The sequence below is a fragment of the Amborella trichopoda genome, chromosome 9 (genome assembly GCF_054954075.1).
Source record: "Amborella trichopoda isolate Santa Cruz 75 chromosome 9, AtrichopodaSantaCruz75HAP2 v2.0, whole genome shotgun sequence".
Taxonomy (NCBI): Eukaryota; Viridiplantae; Streptophyta; class Magnoliopsida; order Amborellales; family Amborellaceae; genus Amborella; species Amborella trichopoda.
In genome coordinates, this window is record NC_142344.1 from 56,171,335 (window position 1) to 56,198,742 (window position 27,408).

At 36.6% G+C, this 27,408-nt stretch overlaps 1 protein-coding gene across 5 annotated transcripts; it reads left to right on the plus strand.

The window, feature by feature from the left end:
• The first annotated feature begins 12,492 nt into the window (after positions 1-12,492).
• On the plus strand, positions 12,493-26,572 carry LOC18447741 (putative transcriptional regulator SLK3). Of its 5 annotated transcripts, none has more exons than XR_016041599.1 (11): positions 12,493-12,600; positions 13,417-13,484; positions 13,588-14,660; positions 15,942-16,073; positions 16,323-16,371; positions 17,468-17,682; positions 17,766-18,561; positions 18,794-18,900; positions 24,573-24,666; positions 24,767-24,836; positions 25,356-26,572. XR_016041599.1 is itself a non-coding variant. In XM_088848323.1 (11 exons), the coding sequence occupies exons 3-11, from the start codon at positions 13,908-13,910 to the stop codon at positions 26,276-26,278; spliced, it is 2,412 nt and encodes an 803-aa protein (XP_088704449.1). In that variant the 5' UTR covers positions 12,493-13,297; positions 13,417-13,484; positions 13,588-13,907; the 3' UTR covers positions 26,279-26,572. The 5 variants fall into 5 exon arrangements, 4 of the variants coding, with proteins under 4 accessions (XP_088704449.1, XP_088704448.1, XP_020531428.1 ...); XM_088848323.1 differs by having other exon boundaries at positions 12,493-13,297; positions 17,766-17,834; XM_088848322.1 differs by having other exon boundaries at positions 17,766-17,834.
• Positions 26,573-27,408: the final 836 nt, after the last annotated feature.

The following is a 27,408-nucleotide window of genomic DNA, read 5'->3' on the forward strand; positions in this document are numbered from 1 at the left end:
TAAATATAAAACAAATAATTTGAATGATAAAATTATGTAAAAGACCCTTATAAAGTTTTAGGGGTAATTTCATCATTTTATTTAATGGCTATTATTTTTTTAATATTTTATTTTGGTGCAACTTGTTCATATGTACACACACCCTAAATTTTAGATAAATCTGATTAGTAGAATAATTATAAAAATTCAAATACTATCGAACAACTTTGACCGCATGATAAACTTTGGACGATGATAAGGTGTAGGTAACTATAGGCGTTTTGTAGTATCTTTATATATATATATATATATATATATATATATATATATATAAAGCTAACAATGGCTAGCCAGTTATAACGAGTAGTTCTGTAGGTGGAATGAGAACCGTTAGATCTTCATTATACGGTTCAGAATGCATATCACTGTTTTAATTTTAATTATTTTTCTATGAATCAGATTATAATGAAATTTTGGACATGTGTACTAACAAATAGGGTACACAAATAAAATATATATAAGAAATATTTCTCAAAATACAGAAGGATCTAAATACCCCTTAAAAATGATAGGGGTATTTTGATCATTTTAAATTAGTGAAAATAGTTTTTTTATATTTTTATATGGTGCACAATAGTGTTAGGTATATACAACCAAAAATTCATATTAATCAGATTTATATAAAAAAATTTAAAATTAAAATAGTGATGTGCATTTAGAACCGTCTGATGAAGATCTGACGGCTCCCATTCCACTTATATACTATTCATTATAGCTGGCCAGCTGTTGTAAAGTTTACCCTATATATATATATATATATATATATATATATATATATATATATATATATATATATATATATATGTATATATATATATATATATATGTGTGTGTGTGTGTGTGTGTGTATGTGTGTGTGTGTGTGTGTGTGTGTGTGTGTGTATGTGTGTGTGTGTGTGCGTGGAAACGATCCTGTCAGCCCATAGGCTGATATCTATAATGTTAGCCGATAGCTTAGCTTGAATCTGGGCTTAATCCAATGGTCATGACCTCATTTCATATTTAAATTTTCATTTTTTTTATATAAATCAAAATCACTTGAAATTTTGAGCGTCTATTATTAAAAAATAGTAGAATCTAATAAAAACATTAAAAAAAATAATTTGAAAAATATAAATTGACCCCGAAATAGACTGTGAAATTAAGAGTTCATAATTATGGTTTAAAAATAAATTGACCAAAAGATTATGAGTAGAATCCCTCTAATGGTTTAAATCTATTTTAATAGAAACATGATATGTTAATATAGTTCATAACTATAGAAATAAGGATCACCACTTTGCATATTCAAAGTTTCAAATTCTCGATATTATTTCATATAGAGAATGGGGTTTTGATCCATTAAAGCCAAAATATTTTAAAGAACAACATACAATTATAAAATCATATAATTATTATGATTATATTAAAGCATGAGATTTAATCTTTTCTTACCAAAATCCTACTAATTCACATAATTGGTTTTTACAATTCAGAATAAAATGCCTGAGAGACTTACCCAATTGGTTTAAAAACTGGTTCTATAGATGAGGACCTATTTCCAGTCTTCTTTCTGGATTAATTAAATAATCTAAACAAATGTTTGTTGATTTTAACAAGGACTCAGGTGAAAGAAACCTGGACATCTATTTCTAGATTTTATATGAAATCCCCTGGATAATGAGATCGGAGTATATTATAACTGAAGATGATGTTGACAAGTGGGATTATATCCCAAGTCTAGAAAGACAAATTTATGTTAAATGGTGAGATAATTTCACTTGCATACATCTTGAGCCAGGAAAAATTATTCTGAAAAAGCTAGCCCCAGTCATATAGCTATTATAAGCGAAAGCGATGAATTAATGGATTTTTAAATCAAATAAATACTAAAAAGATTTCAAAAACCGAGCTTAAAAGAAGGCTCCTTATGGCTTTAAAAGACGAGGAAGACAAAATGTCTACCAACCAGCCTGATGATGAATATTAGTATGAAGGAAATCAGAATGAAGAAGGATTTGATCCAGAATATTCTGAACCCTTTGCCTCGTATCTAAAATACTATTGAAAAAAAAGCACAGTTAAAAATACTGTTAAAATACGGGACAGCGCCACTCCACTTCATCCAGGACACGTGTCCTGACAAAAACATCAGAAAAGGATAAAGAAAAGAAAACTTTCAAAAGAAGAACACTGTAGCAGTCACTGTAGCAGCGGTTGTTGTAGCAAATTACTGTAGCAGATGCGAACACTGTAGCACTTTTGGATGTTTGGAAAATAATTTGCAGACTCCAAACGATTCTAAGTTCACCGACATCACTGTGCGGACTTCAAAATTTTTCAAGTCCACCGACATCACTGTGCGAACTTAAAAGGGTGTTAAGTCTACCAACTATACTGGTCTATATAAGGAGGTGACCTCTCATATTGGAGGCACCTCAAGTTTTAGCTTCTTATGTGTGAGTGTTGTAATAGTTTCTTGAGTGCTCTTACCTTTTCTCTGAGTTTCTTCCTCCTCTTTTATAATATTTCTTTGTATATCTGGTAGTGTATCACGCCATTCAGCTTCCTTTTTCTTCCTCAACAGTCGTGCTAGTCAATGTAAGTTTTTATTTTTATAATATGCACCTTCTATTCCTTAGTGTATTTTGTAGCTCTTATTTTGTTGTATTGTGATTTGGGTTGATTTGGTAATTTGTGATTTGGGTTGATTTGGTGATTTGGTGTCAGAGCCAAGTTTATACAGTGATTAACTGTAAAATTTGTTTATAAGAATTGTTTCTACAATCTGATCAAAGTCGGAGTGACCCGATAATTGCTGTTAAGCCGAGAGAAGACGTGTGAATGCATAGGGACTGTTTCCTCTTGACTCGGATCTAGGTTATAAAATTATTATTATGGCAAAATTTTATCAGGACCCTATCTAATATATCGACTGCTACTAGTTGTAGTAGTAGTTTATTACGTGTTAATAATAGAGAAGATGTCATAACAGATAATATTGAAAACCAAATACAAAAAAGAACATTCCTAAAGTCTCAGTTTATGATGTTTACAAAAAAGGAATTTTTTATTTTAAAAGTAATTTTTCAATCAAAACAATTGAAAAAACAATATCTGTAATGGAGACTCAAGATAGTTTCCAACTTCTATCTACAAGGATGATAGCAAAACATAAGAAAAAAATATTTTAAATAGCTGCATATTGGATTAGTCCAAGTAGCAGTAAAACCTCTTACAAGGACTGGTTCAAATAACTCAGTTCTGCTTTGTTTAAGAGATAACAGACATAGAAGATTCACAGATTCCCTTTTAGAAATAGTTGAATCTAGCCTTTTTAATGGCCCAATTTATTTTAATTGTTTTCCAAATTTTTTTGTATCTCTTGCTGATTCGAATTTGTTAAAGGTTTTAACTTTAAATCTTAAAACACAAGGGTTTGATATGCACCCTGGTTCCTAAAATTTGGTTTTTGTTTATAGAATATACTATAAAGTCATGAACACTCTCTGTCCAAATGCTAAGCAGATGGACACTAAGGGTCGGACTGTATTTTTTCAAACAAATCTTGAAAAATCAAATCTGGTAATACCCATAACGGTATCTTGATCAATAAAATTGCCCGAATGATGGTCTCTACAAATTGAAACAACCAAAGATTCTTCAAAATAAAGAACCTGAGCAAATAATTGAACATCCCAATGGTGAGATTGAAATTCAGTTTCCTTCTACCAGAAGGGCTAAACTCACTGTTACTAATTTCCCTCCTAAATTACCAGGAAGGGCTTCTACATCTTTTGTTCATGCAACAAATTATGAAAAGCTTCATAATGAGACCATCATACTTGAAGGTCTAAGAAAATCTTCAGAACAGGTTCAACAACCCATGTATAGAGTTCAAACTCCTGACTCTCTATCCAAACAAAAGGTAGAACAGGATGAACCTACTCTTTCAGACTTTGAGTTTAGTCTCAATGTTCTTCAAACAACTAATAAATTCTAAATAGATAAAGAGTGGATTAAAAAAGACTTCTATTATGAAGAAAACAACCAAATCAGAGAATGGTTTTTTAAAGGATTTAAAATACCTCTTAAAGATGATTTTCATAAAAAAATTATTGAATTCATGCTTGAACATAAAGCAAATATTAAATTTTTTAAATGGTTAAGGTATATCCTTAAAAAGAAAGGAATATTTGTTCCAAATTTTCCTAAGCCAAAATCTACCGTTTATATGGCTGAAAAAACTTTTAGAACCTTCCACACGAGAGATGGTAAGACTATTGAATCCATCCATCCTCCTAAAACTAGTCTCCAACTTAGAGGAGAAAAATTAGAAACTAAAGCTTCACCTTTTAAACAAGGATTAAAAGAAAATGACTATCAAATGACGAAAATAGATGGTATCCCCCACATAATTGTAATTATACAAATCTATTTTTACAAACTCTGGGTCGTCAAAGCACCTGAATTGAAAATACATTAAACACTATGAAAATCAATGAAAAATCTGAAAGAAACGAAGAAAAACCTAAAGAAGCTTTATTATTTAAGCCTCTATCTGTTATTGAGATAGGAAAGTTTAGTCTTTAAGGTATTAAGAAAAAGGAAGACACGAATGAACTTATAGAATAATCAATTAAAAGACTTTCAACTCTAAATACTTCTGAAAGAGATAAGGGAGAAACACCCATTGTTGGACAGGTTCACGTCTTACAAGAAGACCAACACTATTATGATCAATAAATAAAAGACATTGATGATGCTTTTAAAGTTGAAAGCTTAGATGTAAATATAATTGATTACTAGAGAAAGGTTAGGCTGTAACCCAGACTAGGATATATTACCCTAGGCCTACTCCTGTAGATCTTCAAATTGAAGAAGATCTTATTGCAAGTTTTGTATTTTACTCTGGCAAATCTATTGTTAATTGGAACATTGATGGAATGTCCAAGTATCAAATTCTTGATCTCATGAAGTATATGATCATGTATGCTACGGCATGTAAGACTAGTGGCAATAAGGACCATAAGATAGCTAAAGCAATAATCTGGGGCTTTACTGGCTGGTGGGATTTCCACTTAGACGAAAGTGCCAGAAATCAAATATTAAATGCCACTAAACAATGGCTTGTCAAACTAAAATAGCTCCGGGATAGATTCATGAATTTGTAGTTGGTGAAAGAGATGTAGTTAATACACTTATTTATACTATTACCTTTCATTTTGTTGGCAGTACTGCTCTTTTAGCAACCAAGACGGAAGATTTATTACCTAATCTCAGATATCCAACTCTGTCACATTTTAAGTGGTACAAAGATATGTTCTTTGCTAGGCTACTATCACGGGAAGACTCCAAGGCTGATCACTGGAAAAAAAAGTTTATTAGCAGCCTTCCCAATTTATTTGCAGGAAAAGTCAATTCGGCTTAAAAATAAATAGATTTAAGAAAATAAATGCTCTTGAGATAAACAGTGAAATTAAGAAACAAATTTATGAGATTCTGTTAATCCATGAAGACTCCTCGGATAGGTCTTATACAACTAATAAAGAAATGTTAGTTGGAAAGATTGAAGATGAATAGTTAATTATTTCAAGTTCTGTTCGGAAGAAGAAATGAGAATTCTTGTCATTGCAATTACTGTAAAGCCATTATTGACATGAATGGTCTGAGGCTAAATGTTCTTACAAAAAACGAGAATATGATTATAGATTTAATTGATAAAATCACTTACTCCGAAACTAAAAAAAAAGCTTTAATTCAATATATTAATATGGCTAAAACTCATTCTAGGCCCAGTACTCCTAAACCTTCTTTAGTACCAACTAGAGAAGACTATAGTTTCTTTGAAATACTAAAAAGAGTACATGATAAGAATCAAATTACTAGAGAACCATCTATTCTTGAACTTAAGCATGAACTAAATGAAGTTCATAATGAATTAGTGGCTCTTAAAACAAGAGTCCAGGTTTTAGAATTCGCCGCTACACATCCTTTTGAAAGAAATGAAACCTTAGGTACTGAGGATGAATTTGATAATCTAATGAGCGAATACCACCAAACCCAAGTGCCACCTGAGGTGGAAGATACTCTTCCTCAAATTTTAGAAGAAGATCCTCAAAATTCAAATGAGTGTAATATGTTAGAAAAGTCACAAATAAAAGGTTTTAAATATGTAATTCTTGTTGATAAAGTCATCACCCAACGTTGGTTTATTATAATTAAAATTGTAGTTCAAAATGAATTTAGTTTGCAAACTATTGCTCTTTATTGATTATGGAGCAAAATTGAATTGTAATAATGAAGGTCTTGTTCTAACAAAATATTTTTCAAAAACCACCCAAGTGTTAAACATTGTTGATGGTAGCAAGATGCTTATAAATTACAAACTTTATGATGCTGCTGTTTGCAATAATGGTGTCTGCTTTAACTTTCTTTTTATTGTGGTTAAAGGATTAAGCCAACCCGTTATTTTGGGTACTCCTTTCTTAAATATGCTATCCCATAAAGATTGATAATACTGGGATTGAGGCTTAAATTGAAGTGAACAATGTTAAATTTGGTTTTATTGATAAACCAAGAGTGTATGAAATAAATAATATTAAAGATAAAATTATTACTAAAGAAAATTTCCCATTTTCTTTAAAAGAAGAAATTAAATATAAAACGGTTGAAGAAAATTTGATTTTACCAAAACTCCAACATGATATTAATATTTTTAAAACCGATCTTGAAAAAAAATTCTGTGCTGAAATCCCAAATGCTTTCTGCAATAGAAAACAACATATTGTAGAACTCCCGTATGAACCTGATTTTAATGAACGTAATATTCCCACCAAGGCTAAACCTATTCAAATGAACATTAGGTTTCTTGAAATTTGTAAAACTGAAATTCAGGATTTGCTCAATAAAAAGCTTAGGAAAACACTACGTAACGCCTATAGGTGAAAATGAACAGTAATTTCGCCTACTCCCATCACCGTCTAAAGTTCATCACGCGGTCACAATTTTCGAGTAGTGTTTTATTTTTCATTTTTCTTTCTACAAATCAGAATGACCTGAATTTTGGAATGTGTATTCATCAGAAATAGGGGAACCTTTGAAAAATATAAAAAAAATATTTTACATGAAAAATGACCAAAATACCCTCAAAAAGTTTTGGAGGTATTTTAGTTAATTTTTTTTCACGGATAATTTTTTTATATTTTTATTAGATGCGCATCAATAAGATGTACATATCCTCTAAATTTCAGGTCATTCTAATTTGTAAAAAAAAAAGAATGAAAAATAAAGCACTACCGAACAATCGTGACCACGCGAAGAAATTTGGACGATAATGAGGGTAGACGAAATCACTCTTTATTTTTGCTTATAGGCGTTGGAAAGAATTTTCCAAAAGCTTATTAGGAAAAGTTATTCTTGTTGGAGTTATGTTGAAAAGGCCTCTAAACTTGAAAGAGGTGCTCTAAGAATTGTTATTAATTACAAGCCTAATAAAGTCTTACGATGGATTAGATATCCTATCTCAAATAAAAAAGATCTTCTTGACATGTTAATTGAAGCTTGTATATTTTCAAAATTTGATTTAAAATATGGTTCTCGCAAATTCAAATTTCCGAAAAAGATAAATATAAAACTGCTTTCAATGTTCCTTTGGGATATTATGAATGGAATGTGACGTCTTTTGGTTTAAAAAATGCTCCTTCAAAGTTTCAAAATATAATGAATGACATATTTAACCCTTATATAAATTCATGATTGTTTATATTGATGATGTGTTGATCTTCTCGAGTTCTATTGACCAACACTGGAAACACCTAAATATTTCTCTTAAGGCAGTTAAAAATGCTGGTTTAGTCTTATCTGCCAAGAAAATGGCCTTATTTCAAACTAGCATAAGATTTTTGGCCATAATATTCAGTATGGTACAATTGTTCCTATTGATCAAGCAATTCAATTTGTTGATAAATTTCCTAATATTTTAAAAGATAAAAAAGAATTGCAAAGGTTTCTGGGATTTTTAAATTACATCTCTGATTTTTATAAAGACCTTGCCTTAGATGAACATACAAAAGTTGTTCAAAAAATTAAACTAAAAACAAAAGAATTACCTTGCTTGGCACTTTCAAATCCTAAAGCCTTCAAAATCGTCGAAACTGATGCTTCTGAAATCGGTTTAGGGGGAATTTTAAAACAAAAAGTTCATGATAAAAAACAATTGTTCGTTTTACTTCTAAAGTTTGGAATCATGCTCAGCAGAAATATTCCACAGTTAAAAAAGAAGTTTTGACCATTGTTCACTGTGTCAGTAAGTTTCAAAGTGACATGCTCAATAAAAAATTCTTGGTTAGGACAGATTGTAAATCTGTTAAAGATGTAAAAAATTTAGTCTCAAAGCAAATATTTGCTAAATAGCAGACAATTCTTTCAATATTCGATTTTACAATTGAACATATTAATGGCAATTCCAATTCTCTCCTTGACTTATTGACTCGAGACTTTTTGCAGGGTGAAGAAAGGAAAACAAATCATCCCAAGTCCAAATAAGCACTTGTCATCACCATCACCCTCAAAATATTCTAAAGCTTTATCACAAGCCCAAAGAAAAGGGATTCAAATATCTCCTCAACCATTAAGGGTTCAAAATCCTCAATTCAAAGGTGAAAAAAATACCTTATATACCCACAACAATAATTCCATTAATTATAGTGGAAAATAAACATAAACTTTGTCTTTCGGCTGATATTGCAGCCATATATCTGAAGGATCATATTCATCCCTCTAATAGTTTAAAAACCCGAGAATATTATGAGTAGAATGTACAGTTAATTTCACTGTCAATTTATTTTAGTCAATTTATATTTTATGAATTATTTTATTTTTTATTTTTTATTAAGTACGCCTTGATGAGTTGCATGTATGCCTATATTTTTAAGTGATTTGAATTTTTAGAATGTATGTATATATATATACATATATATATATATACACACACACTTTTTTTGAGCACATAGTCCCCTATTTTTTTGTATCTTAACTTTTTGTTTATATTTTGGATGTAAAGCATTTTTTTAGCCCTTTTACGGGTTTTCGTATAGAGTAACCTATTTGTTGGCGGTCTAACACTTGTATTTTGTTTACTCGATATATTAACACAACAATTAACACATTCAAAGAAAAAAGAGCAGTAGCCTATGTGGAGTGGATGTTCCTTTTACTGAGGGAGCTACTAATTGGTTTCTCCATAGCATATATTTGCAAGGAAGTTGCTTGGATTATGTTTTCATGGTGTCATTTTTTTTTATATTAATCAGTGGCTTACTTTGGACGAATAATTGTAGCGTATTCATCATCGCTTTTTATGTTGCTCAATGATGACTCTACATGCTCAAATACATAACTGAAAAGATGCAGTTTCATAACTAAAACTGAAAATTCAAACTCTAGATGCTCAAATACATCATTGAAATTAAAATTTTGTAACTTAGCATAATACATCAATTTAAAAAGTGATAGACTCCAAAATTGTTAAGATTCAATCCATAAACAACATGTGAATCCAGATTACATATACAATAACGTTCTAAGAGAGAGAGAGAGAATTTCAAATAGCAAATAACTTGAAAATAAGTAATATTTTTATTTGGGATCTAACGTTCACAACTTAAACATACACACAAGTATCAATTCCTTCACGGGGTGTCATGTACAACCATGATTTGTGCATATTACTTAGAGAAAGACAACGTTAAGACTCCCCACTAAAAAAAAATTATTAAAAAAAAAATCACGTTAGATCCCCACTCATCAAAGCCATAACCAGAAAATTCACAAAAGAATAAAATAAAAAAACAACCCATAACCTGGAGGGATTCAAATCTCACTTTGAGATTTGGATCGAAATCCAATATTGATCTTTTGGGGTCTCATGCTACTAGGTGTGGCAAGGTCCTATAAGATCGTTATTCAAAATTTAATTAATATAAAATTAAATATAAGGTAATAATACAAAAACTACAAGTGAATTCCATGAAATCACATCTTCTAAACAATTTAAACAGTGGACATGCATATTCCATGTTTCTTGTCAAGTGCTATCCAAACAGCAGACACCCTTTTTTCAGGAATAAACCAATTCCAGGATAAACCTCTCCCCAAGACATGCTTCTCTAGGTACCCAAACGGGCCCTAAGGGAAGAGAGAGAGATAAGGGCAGACACCCCTATTCCAGGGGGGCAAACCAATTATAGGATAAACCAATTCCAAGATAAGCCTCTCCCCAAGACAAGCTTCTCTAGGTACCTAAACGGGCCTTAAGGAGAGAGAGAGAGAGAGAGTACTACGTGCTAATGGGAGAGAGAAATAGTACGAATTTTAAGGAAAGAGAGAGAAAACAATCTCCTAAAAACGCATTCTTTTAGAGTTAGGAATGTGTAATTTTTCCTAAAATATATGCGTACTCTCTCTCTTTCCCTAAAATATATGTCTACTCTCTCTCTCTCTTCCCTTAGCACGTAGCACTCTCTTCCTTATTGCTAAGCCCCATGAGGAAGTCCCTGACTCCATTCTCACCAAAAGATAGGGGCACAAATCCCTCATGACTTACCCCTTTTCACCCAAAAATAAGATGATGCTTTCTTTTTTTGGCAGTAGTATTACCAAGCCCAATGATGAGGTCTCTGACTTCATTCTCACCAAAAGATAAAGGCCCTAAATCCCAACTGACTTACTACTTGTTTTGGTGATGCTGAACTTATTTGTCTTTATTTACCCAAAAAAACCTTATAATATAATGAGTAAGAAACTTACAAATCATTACTCAATATTTAATTAATATATATATATATATGTATATATATTATTTTTGGGTTGGACCCAATCGGATCAAGGTCCAATCGAACACCACCGATCCGACCCCTAAATTTAAGCTAAAGTGGAGGAGAGTGACTTCAAAACCAACAATGAGAGAGAGAGAGAGGCCAGGGACTTCAAACCAACAAATGACAAAAAAAAATGGTGGGTGCCAAACACATGTCAACTCTAATTCTTGAAGCATACCCAAATATAGATCACCGTTTTCCTAACCCAATCATAAAATAAGGGCAACGTGTCACAAATTTACCATTCTTGACCTCCATATTCCTATGGAGCTTATGCTTGGAACATGTCCTTTTTGGTCATATTCCCTAGGAACATCAGAGTCTCCATAGTGTAGACCGTACCCCTTCGCAATCACTCAATGAGCGGCTTAGATTCGATCTGACAAACTTCAAAGGATTTTATGCTCCCGCAGGAGCATTCTTCCCGGTCATTCTCTCAATCAAAACCCAATCTACTAGCATATTTAAGATCTCAAATCTTACATATGTAATAGTTTCAACTAAGGTTTTGGGGAAATATCCATTCACATTAGAATCGCTCTATTTGTATTAGGAATTAGTGAGACCGATTTGGTTCCCACTACATATATTTGGGTGGCAATGGATGTGGATCTGATCCGAGACCTGAAGGATAGACTGATCTAGGTATGGGTTGAAAAAATTGGACTTAGTGCATCACGTTCAAGTCCAAATCTTGGAATCGAACAGGTTTGAGTTTGGATTTGGTAATATTTTTTGGGTTTTAATATATGAAATTTATTTCAATATAATTAAATATATACATATTTTAAATTTTTTGTGTTGGGTATGGTCTGGCCTAACTCGACCCAACTATTACCATCCCTATTTGTTATGTCAGGACCAACCAATCCGGCTATATCTCACGAGGGAGTAATTATACAATATACTCCTGCAGGAGCATAGGATAAGCCCAAATTTGAAACTCCGCGGTCATCTACGGTCCAGATCTCACTGTCTCAGCACCTCCAGATCGCATCCGTCAATGCTATTGGAGCCTAGCCGCGTAGCACGGGATCTCCAGCTCACCAATAGAAGATCTCCAAGTGCCCCTATAACAGCCGTTGATATTGGAGACCTCAGGGAGATCTGCCGCAGGCACGTGGCACCACATATCCGCGACGGGTGTCCTTCCTATTCCCACTGGCTACACCGGTTGACAAGCGTTGATAACCGGCCACAGCCGGTCACCGCGCTCTATAGCGCGAAGAGGCGTATAAATACCGGCTGCGAAAACCTGATGCGACGGTCCAAAATTATCAGCAATAAAAGTAAGTTTTCTTTTCTTTAGTTTATTTTCTTTTTGATTCTTAGAATATATATATTTTAATTATTTTTATCATTTTCTTTTTTCTTTTTTATTCTTAGGATATAGATATATTTTAATAATTGTAATAATTTCTAAGCTGTTATTATTTAATAATAAAAAGTTATAAAGAGTCAATCTTTTTGTTTTTTTTTAAGCACTTTACGTATTTTTGTTTCGTCAATTTTGCGTTGTTTCGTTTGCGAAATTTCGTTAATTTTTCGGGGGAATTGCTGGTCTTGATCGGGGAGTTTGCTTTTGCTGGACGTTAACAGAGAGGCTATGTGAAGATTAGGGTTTGCTTTCAGGCGGTTAGGGTTTCGCTCTTAGCTGTTCTTGCTTTGTTCCCTGTGAATTAGGGGTTTTGTAATACGTTCGGTTAGTATATTCTTGCTTGTTCTCTGTAAATTAGGGTTTCTTGTCGAGCATTCGAGTTCTTGCTTGGTTCTCTGTAGATTAGGGGTTTTGTGGTGCATGTGGGTAATTTTATTGCTTAGTTCTATTTAAATTAGGTTTCTGTAGAGTATTTTGCTTGTTCTTTTTTCTTTGTTCTCTTTAAATTAGGGTTTTTGGTTGTTGTTCTATATTTTGTTCTCTGTATATTAGAGTTTTTTTAGAGTATTTGGTTGTTATTCTTGGTTTGTTCTTTTTAAATTAGGGTTTCTGTAAAGTAATTTGGTTGTCATTCTTGATTTGTTCTCTGTAAATTGGGGTTTTTGTTGAGTATTTGCGTCTGTCTCTTTATTTTTGGCGGTTGGTTTACTCATTTGTTTTAATTAGGGCTTTTTCCAGAAGAGTGAAGTTTGGTTTGTGCATTGAGATAAAGTTTGGTTTGGGCTTTTTATGTTGAGCTGAAAGTCCCGTATTGTTTGGTGAGGGAAAAATGCGTTTTGAGGGTAGGGTAATGGAGATCCAAGCTTTTCTTCTTGAGGTTCAGGGTTCTTTTATTCTGAGTTTGTATTTTTAGGTTTCTATGGTATATGAGCATGGGATGGGAGCCCTATATCTTTGAAATTGAGACACCATTTAGAACTGAGACTCTTGGTTCTTTGATGGAGGTGTTGTGTTAGGGCTGGTGAGCTTAGCTATTAGGGTTTTCATGTGTTTTCACCCTTTTTTGCATGGTTTGTATCATATCATTGCAAGCTGGGAAACTGCCTCATATGATTCGTTTCATTGTGTACAATTTAACAGGTTATTGACTTCTTTCACTGCATTCTCTGCAATTAAAACTCAACGTGTTGGGGTGTTTTCCTGCAAGCGTAAGACGTGTCACACTTGAAGTTTTCATTCAACCCTGATTCTGTGCTATAAGAGAGAGAATAAACTTCTCCATGAATCATCCATTAAATGTTGTTATTTTAGGAGACAACATGCTCAAGAATGCGGCCATACTGTAATTTTGGGCTTTCAACTATCGTTACCGCCATGGGTTTTCTCTGTAAAAGTTAGAGGGACAAGAGGGCAGTACAAAGGTTATCGTGGTGGAGCTGGATAGCTATTTGGATTCCAGCCACCATTCGGTGGCTGGAGGCTCAGTTCAAGCCTCCTCCAATTCTGGTATCTTTTTTCAAGGTGATGGGTCTTCCGTCACCAACTCTCAAGTGAACAACTCTGGTTTTTCAAGCTCACCCACTTCAATTCCTGGTCCAGTTAGGGGAAATCTTGGCTCTGCACGAGGTGATATGAATCGGGTTTTGAATAGTGCTGCAAACTCAGGGCCTAGTGTTGGGGCTAGCTCTCTGGTCACTGATGCAAATTCAGCCCTTTCAGGAGGCCCCCATTTACAAAGAAGTGCAAGCATAAACACTGAATCTTATATGAGATTACCAGCTTCGCCTATGTCCTTCTCATCTGGTAATAACATTAGCATATCGGGATCTTCAGTCATGGATGGTTCTTCGATAGCCCAGCAAAGTGGGTCATCAGTTACAAGGATCGAGACGCATCATGACCAAAATTCTCAGCAAATTCAGCAGAGGCAACAACATGGGGCTTCTCCTGCAACTTCTCAACAGAGCCAGGTTGGTTCAGGGGGACAGCAACCATTGGGGCCTTTGGGCCATGAGGCCAGAGCCCTTTTGTTACAACAAAAGCCTAGGCTTGATATTAGGACTGAGGATATTTTACAACAACAAGTTATTCAACAAATGTTAAGACAAGAAAATGCTCAGTTACAGGGCCAGAACCCACAATTGCAGGCTCTTTTGCAGCAACAGAAGCTTTTTAGGCAGCAGCAACAACAACAACAACTTTTGCAGTCCTTGCCTCAGTTTCAGAGGACCCATATGCAGCACCAGCAGCAACAACAGCTCAGGCAACATTTACAGCAGCAGGGTGTGCAGGCTGGGCCCATGGTGAAGAGGTTTCAATATGAGAGTGGGATGTGTGCTCGTCGACTTATGCAGTACGTATACCATCAGCGTCAGCGCCCTGAAGTGAGTTCTGTACTTGTTTTTTGTATTTTTTTGCCCTATTCCAAGTTAAGACTGACTTTATTATATTCTAATTGTTATTGTGACGGTTATACTATTCCTCCTGTGGGAGCGAAATTACATATACTCCCATGGGCAATTTGCCCACTGAGGAGGATTATCTTGATCTGAAACTTCGGGAACCCCTTTAGAATGTGAGTATTCAAAAAACAAAATTTTCTGCCATAAAAGAAGTGTAGAATGATAGGGTGTTATTTTTTTTTTTCATGCAGTCCCAAGGTGTGTATTTATTTATTTATTTAAAGGTTGATTGAATAGGTCACATCCCCTAAATTTGCGGTCCTAAAAATACTTTTATCTAGGTTTTTCCAGAGGTAGCAATGTACATTTTGCTCCCACAGGAGCAAATGATCTTTTCAATGATGATGATGATGATACTATTACTGCTACTACTACTACTGGTTACTGCTGCTGCTATTATTTGAAATATTATTTGAAATTGCGAGTTTTGTTTTATTGGTGTGGTTTGGGATGCCAAAATTGGAACTTTGGAATATGGATCACGGTTTTGCCTATTTGTGGCCTGTGCAAAGGCATTGAATACACAAAAGGCACAGTTTCCAATGAATAATGAATGGGTTTTGTTTGAATCAGTTGAACATTTGATAATGTCACTTTAACAAATGAAAGTTATTGCCTTGAATATAGGTAGGGGAATTCTGAATAACGGCTGAAAATTGGCTGATCCTTTAAAAGGCTAAGATTAACAATGACCAGATTTTAGATATTTGAAATCCCACCAGATTTTAGATATTTGAAATCCCTGTATCTTTTTAATATTTTGAAGTTGATTTATTGGATGGAATAGAAGAACACAGAAAAGGCAGAATAAATTGGAAATGAATGCTATTAATAATATTGTTAGAGATGGTTTGAAGTTAAACTGATATTTTATTCTAAGTTTTCCTTGACTGAACTTGTAATGACTTGCATAGCGTTTGGTGTCCCATTCTGGTTTGGTAGATGCATGCAAGCCTCAATTCAGGTGGGGAGTTATGAACGTCTAATGCTTTGGATAGTTTTTGAGATATTTCCCTAATGTCGACTTTTTGCAACTCCATAGAAAGAGGTGTTACTATGTTTGGACTAGTTAATTGCTTTTGGTGGGCTCAAATTTAAAGTTTCTCTTTCTTTCCCAAAGAAAAAAAGAAAAATAATCTCTTTCATGAGAAGTTGTTATGTGTAACATTTGCTGGGTCGTAATGGGAGCATTTGTTTGCCCAGGATAATGACATTAAGTACTGGAGAAAGTTTGTGGCTGAATATTTTGCTCCTCGTGCCAAAAAGAGATGGTGCTTGTCGAAGTATGAGAATGTTGGCCACCATGCGCTTGGTGTCTTCCCTCGAGCTGCAATGGTTTGTGAATCTGCTACTTGTAGTCTCTTCCAATTATCTTGACTTCCTTTTTTCTTTTGCCATGTCTTTTTTTTTTGTGTAAATACCATATGTTGTAGTTCACTATTTCCTTCCATGGAACATTTTCTGCTATTTCCAGCAGTTCAAAGTTTGTGGTCTCATGTGATTGTTTGCTTTTGATGATTATTGTTTGTTTAAAGTTTGTATTTACTAACACCAATTGTTTACTCGATTTTTTATGCTCACCAGGATGTATGGCAGTGTGATATTTGTGGTTCTAAATCGGGAAGGGGATTTGGTAAGCCTTTTTTCAGCTTGTCTGCTTCATTCTCTTTGGAAATAGTCTATGGGAGATTGACAAGATAGTAAAATTTTATGGCTTTATATGTGTGCTTGTTGTCTTCTTAGTCTTTTGTCATTCAGTCTTTATTTCGTTTTTGAAACTGTTAACATTTTATTAATATAATCACAAAGGTACAAGAGCGAAGCCCCCCAAAACGGGGCAAAAAGTAAAAACAACTAGAGAAGGTAACCCAACAGGGAACCCAGAAAAAACGCTGGAAAAACTAAAACTCCTTAGAAAAGCCGGCAGGTCCAAAAGGTTGCACTCCTAATCTTCCACTGACAAGGCATTACCAGCACCTTCTTTGGCAAGGGCATCTCCCTGAGAGTAACTTTCGCGCCAAACTTGCCTCCATGAGACTGAGATCCGCAAACAAAGATGACAATTTCTTCAAAGATAAGAGCCAAATTGTGCAGGCGTGACTCCATGCAGTCTTTGTTTCTAAAACATTGAATAAATAAATATCCAAGATTACTTTTAGCTTGTCTAATATGCAATGTTAAAATATCAATCTGTGATTAGTTGTTCTAGGGGTATGATCTTTATGATCATTGTGCATTCAATTTGTTCATGTAACTTGTCAATGATTATACCTTGTAGATGGTTACTTGCCTATGCATGTGCCATTGTTGATGTTCTAGTCTCTGGAATATTAGTTGGCTTTGTGCTTCTCTTTGAATTTTTTTGGGAGTTTTTTCTCGTGTTGTTTCCAGTTCAGAACTTGAGATGCATGTCTCCACATGTAAATGGCAAATGAAAGGAAGTTCAATATGAGTTTTGTGACATAGAATGAGAGCATTTGTGAATACCTCGAAGATTTAGTAGGTTTTTGGATTGTGTTCCATATTCTATAAGCATGTGCACTTTTTGGACCATTTTTCCATTGATGGCATGGTTTCCTATAATTGATTATGTTATGGGTGCTTTATTTTTTGATTACTTATCAGATTTGGTGGTGACTGCACAAGTTCGTGTTCGTGCCAATATTTTAATGTTTAATCGTTTTAAAACTTCATTCCTTCATTACTTTCACACTCTCTCTCTTGGACAGAGACAACTGTTGAAGTGCTTCCCAGGCTTAATAAAATTAAATTTGATAGTGGAGTTGAGGATGAGCTTCTGTTTGTTGATATGCCCCAAGAATGTAGACTTCCTTCTGGGTTGATAGTATTGGATTATGGGAAGGCCATACAAGAGAGTGTTTATGAGAATCTTCGAGTTGTCCGTGAGGGTCAACTTCGGATCATATTCACCCCCGAATTGAAGGTTGAATTTGTGTCTGATCTCTTTTTTCTTACTGTCCATTTTAACACTGTAATTTCTGAGTAAATGTCTTCTGCTTAAATCAGATATTATCTTGGGAGTTCTGTGCACGTCGTCATGAAGAACTTCTGCCTCGTAAGTTGGTGGCACCGCAGGTATGGACCGTTTTCAGTTTATTTTAAACCTCGTGATTAATTTATATGGATCAAAACAGTCCTTGATTACAATCGTGATCAATGCTTGGTTGAGGGCCTTGGGACTCATTGAATTCACTCAGCTTTGCCACTTGTTTTGACCAGATGAACCATACCAGAGCTTGCATTTTGGTTCTTGTGCATACCCTTGAGTTTTTTGTTCAATTTTCAAGAAGCTTTTGAAGACAAATTATTTGAATTTTGAATAGAGTCATTACTTAGTCCGCTAACTTAACTTGTAACCATCTTTCGTAACCTGTAACCATGCAAGCTCCAAACTGGGATGGAGTTTTTTTTTTTTTTGTTCTCTTTGAAATCATAGCATGCTCTAATTTCCATGATTTCGTTCGGATGAACTGTCTGAAACAGATGAGATTTTACCCTTTATTTTTTCTTAAGAATTTTGGCTAGAATGAAGGGCTACCTCTTGTTCAGCAATTGGATTTATTATGCATGTAGCTCTTACCGCCATAAAGATGCGTAGTTTGCCATTGATATGCCTTGATCATTCTAATATTACTACTCATTGGTAAGAATCTGATGGGCCATCGTGAAAGGTTGTCGAATGTTATAGGGATTTGAAAACTTGTGTATAGAATGCATATGTGCAGGGGCTGACATGTTCTAACAGATTACAGTATAAAATTGGATGGATCTCTTGTTGAGAGTAAACTACAAAATCATGTAGGTAGGTTACTGGTCATTATACTCTGGTGCAGACATGTCTCCTCAATAATGGTTTATTTTTCAGCTCATGAATCCTTTTCAGAAAACTGTTTCCCCTTAAACGTCCCAAGTGGATTTAGTTGTCGGAAGTCATTAAGTCCACTTGCCTTTTTCTTTCTCATAGCAGCTATTTCTCATATGTTGGGTTTGTCGAAGGGAATGTTATGCTTACCTCGGTATTTTTTGTTATGTAGGTGAATCAGCTAGTGCAGGTTGCGCAAAAGTATCAAACAGCTGTAGCTGAAACTGGTTCTTCTGGTTCTACAATCTCAACTCAGGATTTACAGACAAATTGTAATATGTGAGTTCTATTGCTGGTTTTGGTGCTAGCATTGTGCAAAAGTGAATAATGCATATCGATGTTGGTACATAAATTGATTGGTGAACAGCTGATGTTACTGTGACTTTAAAGTTTTATGCGATGGTCCCTGAACAATAGAATGTTGAAGTTGTAATTTTAAAAGGTTTGAAAAGGAAAATCTTGAGAGTCCTCTTTACCAAAATATTATTGTATTCATGTTGGTTTGGCAATTGCGTGTTCTTTTCTACATTGATGGATATTGATGGGCAGCATGGAGGGGATTAATTTTATTCGTCATAATGAAATATAGAGGCTTTATTAGAATTTCATAATTGGTGCAGGGTTTATATTATTTGTTATACCAATAATGTTCAAAAGTTTGTTGCAGACTCTGCTGAAAAATTCTGTTATGAAGAATTGGATGCAGCTATTCTCATCTTGGAATTCATATATGCTAGATATGTTGTGGTTAATGAGATTTAGCTTTAGGCGTATGTCCCTATTTGTGGCTCTTAAGAAGATTGACGTGGTTACGAAACAAGAGTTTCATGTTGTCTTAATTTTGGACCATGTTAACCTGTCAGCAATAAAATGGAAATAATAGCTTTAGTACCATAGAACCATTAAAAGGAATTTATACATTGAAGGTCAGTTGGATGTGTGTTTACAAGATTTGTGGTCACACACCTGCTTAATTTTGCAGATTTGCATGATTTCTGCATGCCGTGGTGACGTTTCAGTAAATCTTGGCCTTTTACTTTGTTACAAACATCTTACATCAACCACCGGATAACCTCTCCCATATTTCACCTCTCCCACTGGTGGATACTACTGAGATTCCAGGGACTCCCCAGCTTACCTTTTCTAACTCTAGCCCTAGTGTTTTGTCCCCCATGCCTCACCCTCTGAACCCTACGCTGCCCTACCCTTGGATCTCTACCCTTCCGTCCATCCTCCCTCTTTTTCCTCCTCAGCTGAGCCTGGAACAAATTTGGCAACCCCTTCCGCTCCCCAGGAAGGCGAAGTGACATAAGAGAATTCTGAAGACGGGACCAACATTGAAGAAGATCGAATGAGAACTATGTACATAATTATGGGCTTCGAGTGCGACAGTCCTGAAGGACCTGCACATAGATTCATCCCGACAGATGCGCAGAGCAGGTTGCAGGTGAGACTCAGAGACCAAAGAGAACTTTGCAATCTTTTCTCTTCCTTAGCGTTCCTTGGGAAGCCCATAGAATGTCGGTCCCCCCCTCCACTATCGTCCGTCCGAGGAGGTCCCTCAGACTAGCCTCCTCCCGTGTACTCTCCTCTTATAAATGAAACTGCTCATATGGAACATCAGAGGGCTTGGACAGTCCTCTAAGAAAGATGTAGTCAAAGCTTTCAGCTCTAAATTCTCCCCTACCATTTTGGCCCTTCTTGAGACCAAATTACCAGACCCTGACCCCCATCTCATTCGTCGGGTCTGGGGTAGGAGACCTTGCCAGTGGGTGTCCTTGTCGGCGAATGGGGTGTCAGGAGGTATTTGGGTCGTCTGGGATCCTTCGGACCTCTCTCTTAACTCCCATTTTATAGGAGAATTTTCTGTCACCCTCTTTCTCTCTAATATCTCTGACGGTGTCCCATGGAAATTCTCTGCCGTCTATGGGCCAAATTCTCAGACCATCAGAGATAGGCTGTGGTCTGAACTGGACCATATAGCATCCCTTCCACACCCCATCTGGTGTCATACGATGGTCTTATGAGAGGAATTCCTCATCCTCCGTCTCCTGGGAAATGAGGAATTTCTCGGATTTTATCAGCTGCAATGAGCTGATCGACATTCGTCTTAAAGGATGCAGAAGTTAGAGCTCTCAAAAGATTCCTCTACTGTTTCCAATCAGCAACTGGGTTCAAGGTTAATATGGAGAAATCCAGTTTGCAGGGTGTAGCCTTCTCATCTGTGGATATTAGAGCACTCATTCCAGATTGGGAGTGCAAAGTCCAGGATTTCCCTACTACCTACCTTGGCTTACCTTTGGGGTTGGGGAAACCTAGGAAGAGGCAATGGTCCCATATCCTTGATAAGGTCGACCGACGCCTGGCCAGATGGAACGGCAGATAGCATTCTCTGGCAGGAAGAAATACCCTGATTAAAGCTGCTCTAGCAAACTCCCTGGTCTACTCTATGTCGCTTTTCCAAATGCCTGCTCAGGTGGCAAACAAACTTAATCAACTCATGAGGAACTTCCTATGGTCTGGGCAGACGGAAAAGAAAAAATATCACCTTGTGGCTTGGGATAAGGTCTGTCATACTAAAAATCAAGGTGGCTTAGGGATCGAAGTTCTTAGAAAACACAACCTTGCTTTGTTGGGGAAATGGTGGTGGTGCCTAGCCAGTCAGCCAAATGCTCTTTGGGCACAGGTCCTGAGGCATAAATATAAAGTGCCAGAGGATACCTGGCTACTTGAAAGATCTCAAGCCTATAATGTTTCAGGAGCTTGGAAATCCTTCTCAGCTGTCCTGGCTACTTTCAAGAGGTACATTAGGTTCCATCCAAGAGAGGGTTCGAGAGTGAAATTTTGGCAAGACCTTTGGTTAGGACCTTCCCCCCTGCGAGAGGCCTTTCCAAATCTTTACTTTCTTGCCAGAGACCAAGATTCCTCTATCGCTCAGGAATTAAGCATCTCAGGAGGTCGTAGAGTTTGGAATCCTTCTTCGAAGGAACCTAGACGATGAGGAAACCAATGACTTCCAGCGGCTGTTGAATGCCCTTTATTCCCTTTTTTTCCTATCCCAAGGAAGAGATGATATAGTTTGGGCACTAGCACCCTTGGGTAAGTTCTCTGTTACTTCTTTCTACAAAAACGTTACTTTCTTACCCACTACCCATGATTCTTCCTTCAGAGTTTGGTCCACTATTGCTCCACCAAAAGTACAGACCCTCAATTGGCTTGCTTTTGCTCAAAAGGTCCCCACAGTTGACCACCTACAAAAGAGAGGGGTCCCAATCCCTAATAGGTGTGCTATGTGTGAATGTGCGGAGGAAACAAACCCCCCCTCGTTCCTACTTTGTGATTTCTCTTCTGACCTTTGGGGGAGTGTATTACAATTATTTGGAATAAAGTGGGTTACCCCGCCCTCGGTAAAAGCTCTCCTAACTAACAATCTTGACTCAAGTTGGCCTAAGGGAGGAAAAATCTTGTGGAAGGCAACTATAGCAGCAATTATTTTGATACTTTGTCTAGAAAGAAATTCAAGAATATTCCAAGGATCAAAACTCCAAACACCGGCACGACCCTCTTCCTCTCTCAATGGGGAAATATCCTCCACCATCAACCTCAGGGTTTTAAAAGGCCTAACAACTGGTTACCACCACCACACGGTAGTATCAAGTTAAACTTTGATGGGTGTTCCCTAGGGAACCCAGGCCCAGCAGGGGCAGGAGGGGTTTTTCGAGACCATGAAGGAAATATTCTCCTAGCAATTTCCGAATACCTTGGTCATAAGGACTCTCATCAAGCAGAGGCCCTAGCCGTCCTTATAGCATTGAGAAATCTCAATCCCTCTTGGGGCTCACATCTTATAGTTGAAGGAGACTCAAAAAATGTCATCTCTTGGGCTAGCAGAACAAGCGATCTGCCTTGGCACCTTACTCCAGTTTTTGACGAGATTCATCACATCTGCAGGGCTCTGGACATTTTAGGGCAGCATACGTGGAGGATGTCCAACAATACTGTAGACAGTTTGGCGAAAGAGGGAGCTAGACACCACAGTGAGGTCACTCAAGCCAGGTCCACGTTCTTTTTTGCGCAGGACCAGTGGAACCTAACCAGTACCTGAACCTCTTGTATTTAGATACCCTTTTTGTTTTGTGGTCTTTTTGTTACTTTACTGTAAACGGGCACTCTTTTAAGCCTTTTCTTCCTTTTTTTGCTACTTGTAAACTTTGTAAGGAGGCATTGTTTATAAGCCCATTTTTGTTACAGGGTCTCTTTGGCATATTTTTTTACCAAGATTCCCATCTAGAGGGTACTCTTGGATCAATCCCTAACTGTAATCTTTCTCCCTATAGCAATACAAAAGTCAAATTTTCTCCCAAAAAAAAAAAAAATCTTAAATTGGGCAATGATTAAATAAGCAAGGTTCACTGGCTTTACATTAGCTGGGCAATCGAAAAGCTATTTTTTCTATATTTTAAATGCAAAACTTTACCTCAGGCTTGTGCAGTTCAACAAACCTGGCTCTCTCTTTTTTTTCGAAAACAATTGGCGCAATATTATTATTTAATTGACATGGCTCATTAAATTATTCCACCCCAAAATCAATGTCCGGATATATGGCAGCTCCTTTTAAATCATTTCCCCCCTTAGAAAGAAGCTTCGATTGTAGTAATTGTGCTCAATCCTGAAGGCCGAGCTCCTAGTTATGCACAAGCATCTTAAGACTTGACTTTAGTGAGAGTCTGTTCTGTCTTTCATCCCGTTCTTCATTTTTTCTCTGTCCCTACTTTGCACACTAAAGTAGAGTGACCTTCGAACTTTACCCAAGCATCCATGATTATGAGTTTGGAGCTATGATTATTGAGCTTTTATCTATTGAGAATTGACATATTTGATGGACTTGTTTATTGAAGCCATCAGTTTTGCTTCTGATCAAGGATCTTTGATCAAGGGCTATTTAGAGTGGCGAGGGCGGTGGTATGTCTAGTGTCCTATGATTAGAAAGAGTCACAGGAATGATGTTGCTGCTGCTCTGTGGCAGCTTTTTAGTAGCTGTGGGGTTATTTGTTTTGGTTTATGGCCAGGATGGTGTCGTTTAGTCTTGGGAAAGCTTGGGGCATTGTTGAGTAGGTTTTTTATTGGATACGTTTCTGTAGGATAGCAGGAGGAGCCCAAACAGCCTTATTTTAGAGTAGCGAGCTCCTCCTAGGATCTTACTTTTCGGGTAATTGATGGATGTTGGTAAAGCTGAAGAGCTCAAGGAGCACCTTTTCATTCGCCGACACTTTAATAGGAAGTTCTGTGGTTTCATTCTGGATCACTTTGGAGTAATTTTGTTCATGCAATTTTCGACATTGCTGCGAGTTTCTACCACCATATCTTTAGAGAAGCCTTGGGGGAAGCTGACTCGCTTTGCCAAGGGAATGTCTTTTTTATGAGTCATCCATTCCCTTTCATCTAGTTACCTAGTTTATTATTCCTGCTTCTTGGTCTTTTGGCTTTCGTTTCATAATCTTATGAAATTCATTATAAATGATTCTTTGTGATTAATGCTATCCTGTAAAGAATTCTTCTTCTTTTGATTTAATTTCTTTGTGATTAACATTTCCCTAAAACGAGTTCTTAATAAAGAACATTTTTAGAATATTAACATGTGAAACTATTTAAGATATTAATTACATGTTTTGGGTCATCAAAAAATTGCTTCAGATATCGTTGATTCAGATTAAATGTTTGGATAGTCCTCAATCAGCCAGTTTTGTTATGTTTTTGGTTGGTGTATGTAATTTGTTTATGACGATAATTCGTTTATTATACTGTAGGAAATATGTAGATTGAAGTCCGACCATTGGTTTTTTGGCTATTTGTTCCACCAAATCTTTAGTTTGGTATTAATGTCAAATCTTTCTTTCTAGCTTCACTTTCATAAAGCTGTATGAGCTATATTGATTTTTGCTGTGGCTTAGGTTTGTTCAATCTGGTCGTCAGCTAGCAAGGGTGTTGGAGTTACAGTCATTGAATGACTTGGGATTTTCCAAAAGATATATTCGATGCTTGCAGGTATGACCAAAGTCGATATCCCTTCAGTGGTCAATGAACTTTCAATAGTTCATCGTCACTTTTGATCTTTTTTATGATTTTGCTTTTTGATTATTTGCAGATATCTGAAGTTGTAAATAGCATGAAGGACTTGATCGACTTCAGCACAGAAAACAAAATGGGGCCTATTGGTAATTTTATGTTATTTAATGTTCTAGTATGCAGTTAATGCCTATACTATATGATGTGTCTATGTAAAGCATCTGTTTGAGATGTTTGATATTGGATGTCATTTGCTCTATCTTTGAATCCTAGCTCATGTGATGTTACTTCGATGAACGACTGCTATAGCCTCTCTGCTGAGAATGAACCATTAACGTATTGAATGGTATCATATAAACTAGGTGTTGGCTGTTAATCATCATAGAAAGTCGGGGTTTTAGTTGTGAGAGAAAAAGAACAGATGGGTTTTAGCTCATCCAATGACCTGAAGGCAACTAACAGTAGTTTAATTTTAACAAAATGCTTGATCCCGTCAATCCACTCTCCTTTTTCTGAAGATTTAAACTCTGCATATTTCACTGATTATGAAAATGCTAGATCTAGCTTAGAAAATGCTAGATCTAGCTTACCTTTAAAGAGAAATGTGACTTACCTATCCTTGATGTTTCTTCAGTTCTAAAACTTTGTGATGGGACTCTTCCTTGCAGCAAGTTTAAAGAACTTCCCTCGACCAGTGGCTACCCCAAAACTCCAGATTCCAAAAGTGGAAATGGAGCAAATGGTGAACTCTCAAAACCTAGCCTCTGATCAAAACTCTGTCAAACTCATGGCTATGCATTCTGGCTTGGCCAACCATGCAAATAACCATATTGGTGCTGGTGCCCCCTCCATCAACAGTTCGAATCAGACCGCTGCTGTAGCGCTTAGTAACTACCAGAACATGCTTCGACAAAACTCCATGAGCTCGAACCAGAGTCCCCTTCAACAAGATGGTATTTCAGTTCCATGCTCTTTCGGAAACCCTAACCCTAGCCCCACTCCACCCGCATGTAACAACCCTGCACAAACCTCCCCTTTCCAATGCCAGCAGGTTTCATCCATGCAAGGATCGCTTCAAAACCCTAGTCTGATTGGGTTGTCAAGCCCTCTGCAAAGCCCTAATTTGCTCCAACAAACCCATTCTCACAACTCCCAAGGAAATCACCATTTCCAGCAACAAATGATTCATCAACTCCTGCAAGACATGATGAACAATAACAATGGTGGAGCACCGCAACAATCTCAGAACAATAACCAGACCGTAAATGGAAATGGCGGGGAAGACATGTTCAACGGGATGAACAACGGTGTTGGAGGCAGGGCAAGCTCTGGTATGATGGGTAATGGCATGGCCATGGGTAACAATGGACCCAACATGTCTAATAATATCATCGGTATGATGCCGAATCGAAGCAACAGTTTCAAAGGCATAGCAAACAGTTCTTCTCAGGCAAGTGGTAACAATGCCTTCAATTTAAGGTCGAGTATGCAGCACATGCAGGAGATGGTGCCGGACATTCCACACGACTTTACCGAGAATGGAATACTCAATGGGGAACCAGGCGACATTGGTTTCGGATGGAAAAATTAGAAGGCCTTTCTTTATTCGGCAGCAGAGCATAATTAAATCTGATACGTTGTACAGAAGAAACTAGCATTAAGGTTTGATGATGATGCATGTGCCTGCATGTAAATCATTCATGCATGCATTGCATATTCATGGTATATGGAGTGTACTCGGCACGTGATGTTGCCGGAACGATTGTGCTCTGATTCGTGTTTCAGTTTTTACTGTATTTGGCAGTTTTGAGGTTTTTGCCATTTCTAACTATATATTGTTCTATATGATACAGTTATCAACTTCAGTAAAAGTTTGTATTTCCAATGTCTGTTCTTGTAAACAAAATCTCTCTCCCTCTCTCTCTCTCTCTCATTTGCACTTAAATTTCTCTCTCTGGTATCTCTCATTGCCCCGCTCTCTGATATGTTAAACGGTAGAAATGGGGGGTGGAACGTCATGTTCTCTCTCCATTTCTTCCTCTCTGTTTCTTCCTAACTTGAACTTGACACACTCTCTGCACCTTAAGGTTTCAATTAAGGGGTGGCAATGGACCCAATTCAGGACCCGTGGAGTAGACCCAAGTCTAAATATGGGTTCAAAAATTGGACCCGGCGGGTCGGGTCTATGTCTTGCACTATATTTTTGAGTTCTGGTTTGGGTCTGATTATTTTTTCGGGTTTGGATCCAATAATTGACTCGTTGCTGGACCCGGACCCGTCCCGTTGTCACCCCCTCTCTGAAATGCAAATGCAGGAAAGGGCCTCCTATTGTATTCTTGACCCTTCTGGCTTCTGGACGGCATGAATTGGAGCTAAACCCATGTCGTTCCATAATCATAAAATGGAAGAATTACATGCTCCAGCCTGAGCCAAATGTACATTTGCTCCCTCAGGCAGAATCATAGGAGTGTCTTTGAGACCTCAAATTTTGGGGACGTGCTTGGAAAATCTCGAAGTCACCAAGCAGATAATTTAATAGCCTGTGAGTCGACAGCTATGTCACAGTTTTCTATCAAATGTCTCTCCATTATCGGAGGGCAGTTTTACCCTCAATACAGCTAAGTCTCGGTGTTCAGTATGTTGTTAGCTCTATCATCTGTCTGCTCAAGATCGGATGGCTCCCTAAAGATAATTAAATCTCGGTGTCTGAATTATTGGATG

What these genes read in the sequence shown, in the direction of transcription:
- LOC18447741 (XM_020675769.2), top strand. Translation starts at nt 13,908, where the DNA reads ATGAATCGGGTTTTGAATAGTGCTGCAAACTCAGGGCCTAGTGTTGGG. An exon ending in TATTCACCCCCGAATTGAAG is followed by an intron (nt 17,683 to 17,765) that starts GTTGAATTTGTG and finishes TGCTTAAATCAG; the next exon opens with ATATTATCTTGGGAGTTCTG. An exon ending in TTACAGACAAATTGTAATAT is followed by an intron (nt 18,901 to 24,572) that starts GTGAGTTCTATT and finishes GCTGTGGCTTAG; the next exon opens with GTTTGTTCAATCTGGTCGTC.